Raw genomic sequence first — 2,826 nt, 5'->3', positions numbered from 1 at the left:
AAAAAACGTTTGGTTCCATACTTTTTATTCACCTGGTATGTAAATTTGGTCAAGGCTACCATCCTTAGAGACCCTTTAATTGTTTCAATTTACATTGTGATYGAATTTTTTATTTCACTTTTAAGTTGGTAATGAAAAAATGAAACTGATGACACACRGGTCTACCCTCCTGATTTTTACTATACTTACYCTTGTTCTGTTATCTTTGGTCATAAGAAAATCAATTGTTGGTTGAACAGTTACTGTGACTTTGTGGTGGATTTTCGGACTGTTGTTAGCCGTGTCCATGGCGGCACATTCGTAAACACCTTCGTCTTGGGGGTGAATATTTGATATTTCCAGAGAACCGTCTTCGAGGAGTTTCATGTTGGGGGAAGGTGCGACTGCTATTCCAGATTGGAAAAGGATGGGTCCCTTCTTTTCCGAATTTTGATCGGTTACTTTCTTCTTTGTCCAAAGTTGGACGTAATCTAAAATGGATTTTTAATTTGTAGTAAATCGGAAGTGAACTGATTAATAGTGTAACTAGTATTCATATTCTTCTTCAAGAGTAAGCAATATCCTGTGACATCATCCTCTTAGAAGCTTCACAAACAGGAAAAACTGTTACGAATACCAATGAGAAGTACGTTTAATTACAGTAATTATTTTACTGGAAATTGGCACGATTTCTTAGGATTTATTATTGGTGCTATCCGGAAACAAAATCGATTTAAAAAATTCCGTTTTGCTTTTTATTATTTTTATTATAACGAGTAAATCGTCTGGTCCTTTGCGTTTTGTGTAAAATTCTCCCTCTATAGCGAGGATTTTTCTAGAATTAAGGTAGATATAGCAAAATTTTTATTTTGTCTAAGAATTCTGAGAAATTTCGCTTATAACGTGAGTTCCTAGAAGAAATAAAAATCCTCCATTGCGTACTAGATCTTTTTTGGGAATGTTGCTTTTGCGTGATAATGTTCTTATTTTTCTCACTTTTTCAGTCTTGAACGACTTTTTAAGCAGAAAACACGTCGTTTTTCTGTAAATTGTCGTCCTCGAATAGAAAATCATTACCAATAATAAAAGAGTTTGAAAGAGGTAAAAAACAAGCTGTAATCTGCAAAGTAAAAAATCTGTAAAATTAGCGAGTTCTGCACTGGGAACAATCTTAAAGAACAAGGACAAGGAGCCTTCTAGAATAATTGGAAAGTGCAATTAATAAGATGAAAATAAAAATATTTCATTACAGAAAACACACAAAAATTACAGATTTATTTCTTAAATATTGTTTTAAACTTCTTTAACATTATTATTTAATAAATAATTTACATAGTACATGTGTAAAAACTTATTATCCATGACTGTTGTAGCAAAAATCGGTTATAATGAACACATATGTTGGCCCCTTGAGTTCTCGTTATAGAGGGGTTTTACTGTATTTCTTTTGTTGAGATTTGAAATGATAAAAATCCATTTTTTTCTTTGTGCTTAGACAAAAACTGATTGTTCGTAAAGTCATTTATGTAGGCAAATAACATTTAACAAAAACAAGTTTGTTTCAGAGCTTGTTAAGAAAATTTCTTTGTAGACTCAATCCAGAAGAAGAGATCAGCTCTTACGTCTTCTATATTTTTAATATTTGTCAATTGTTGCATAATTATCAAAATTTAAGGTTTTGTTGAGAAAAATTAACATTTAAAATTAAATATCTTTTCATTTTTTTAATTCTAGACATCAAAAGTTTATTTTTTTAGATAGACTATTAATCAGTCTATGAGATGCAGAAATAAAAAATAGGGTATTCCATAAAAAAAAATATTATTTAACTTTTAAGAAACTTTCTACATATTTTTTAACTTTTCGACTACAATACGTTAAAAAAATGTTGTAGTCACAAAGTTCATACTTTCCTCTTTACAGTGGTAATTTTTTTTCCAGCTGTCTTAACTTTTTGTGTAATAGATTTTTAAAAGAGGATGTTTTTGCCAATAACTTAATTCCAAAACCAAGACTAATAGAACACTAATAAAATTAAAAGCTACATTCAAAAATGCCAAGAAATATATGGTGTTTCATTAAAAAAAACGTAAGTTTGTATCGTAACTTAGTTTTAGGCCACCCTGTATAAACAAAAATATTTTCCTGAAATGCGCTCTAGAATATAAATAAAGTCTCCAAAATATCAAAATTTGCACCTGAGTTATAACTGAGCTACAAAAGACTGGAGCTGAGATGAATCACCCTGTATATGTTCTTATTTTTGTATAAATTTATGTATTTTTTAACTTAATTTAACAATTGACTAGTACATATTAAAAATATAATATAAATATTATTTCAACAATTTCAACACCCAACAAATAAATATTGTTGTTTTAATCATCCCTACTTTTTTCTGCATTGCGCCTACAAAAAAAAATTCTAACAAGCTCTAAAACAAATTTGTTTTTGTTAAATGTTATGCATACATAAATAACTTTTCGAACAATCAGTTTTCGAAAAACTGGCGTTCGATAAATATACTGTTCGAACAATTTGCTTTCGAACAACTGGATTTTCGAACAATTTGTTTTCGAACAACTGGCTTCGAACAATTGACCGGACACAGTCCGGACTATCAGGGTTCTACCATAATATGAAATTGAGGAATTAGTCCCCATATTGTAGTTTATTTAAAAAAAAAATTGATTTGGTTTCGAATTTTTTTATAAAACTTTGTTTTTTTTTTGTTTTAGACCAAACTTGAATATTATTTTATAAGTACGTTTATTTTTGTTTTTTTTTTTAATATATGCAATGTGTCCCCGGATAGGTGGTGAATGACTCTTCTAAGAGATAAAAAAA

General features: G+C 29.4%; 1 protein-coding gene across 4 annotated transcripts in view; it reads right to left on the bottom strand.

Annotated features, from left to right (window-relative positions):
• The window catches only part of LOC123015716 (lachesin-like), an 86,682-nt gene that overhangs the window by 29,102 nt on the left and 54,754 nt on the right, over positions 1-2,826 (bottom strand). For all 4 annotated transcript variants that reach the window (XM_044415608.1, XM_044415625.1, XM_044415617.1 and 1 more), the window contains exon 3: positions 190-470. In XM_044415608.1, coding sequence (XP_044271543.1) covers positions 190-470 — 281 coding nt within the window. The remainder of the gene's footprint in view (positions 1-189; positions 471-2,826) is intronic.

This window comes from Tribolium madens, unplaced genomic scaffold (genome assembly GCF_015345945.1).
Source record: "Tribolium madens isolate multiple individuals breed KSU strain unplaced genomic scaffold, Tmad_KSU_1.1 Scaffold_11;HRSCAF=98;Tcas5.2_LG3b, whole genome shotgun sequence".
NCBI lineage: Eukaryota > Metazoa > Arthropoda > Insecta > Coleoptera > Tenebrionidae > Tribolium > Tribolium madens.
The sequence above is the reverse complement of the archived record's forward strand: the minus strand, read 5'-3'. Positions and strand labels throughout refer to the sequence as shown.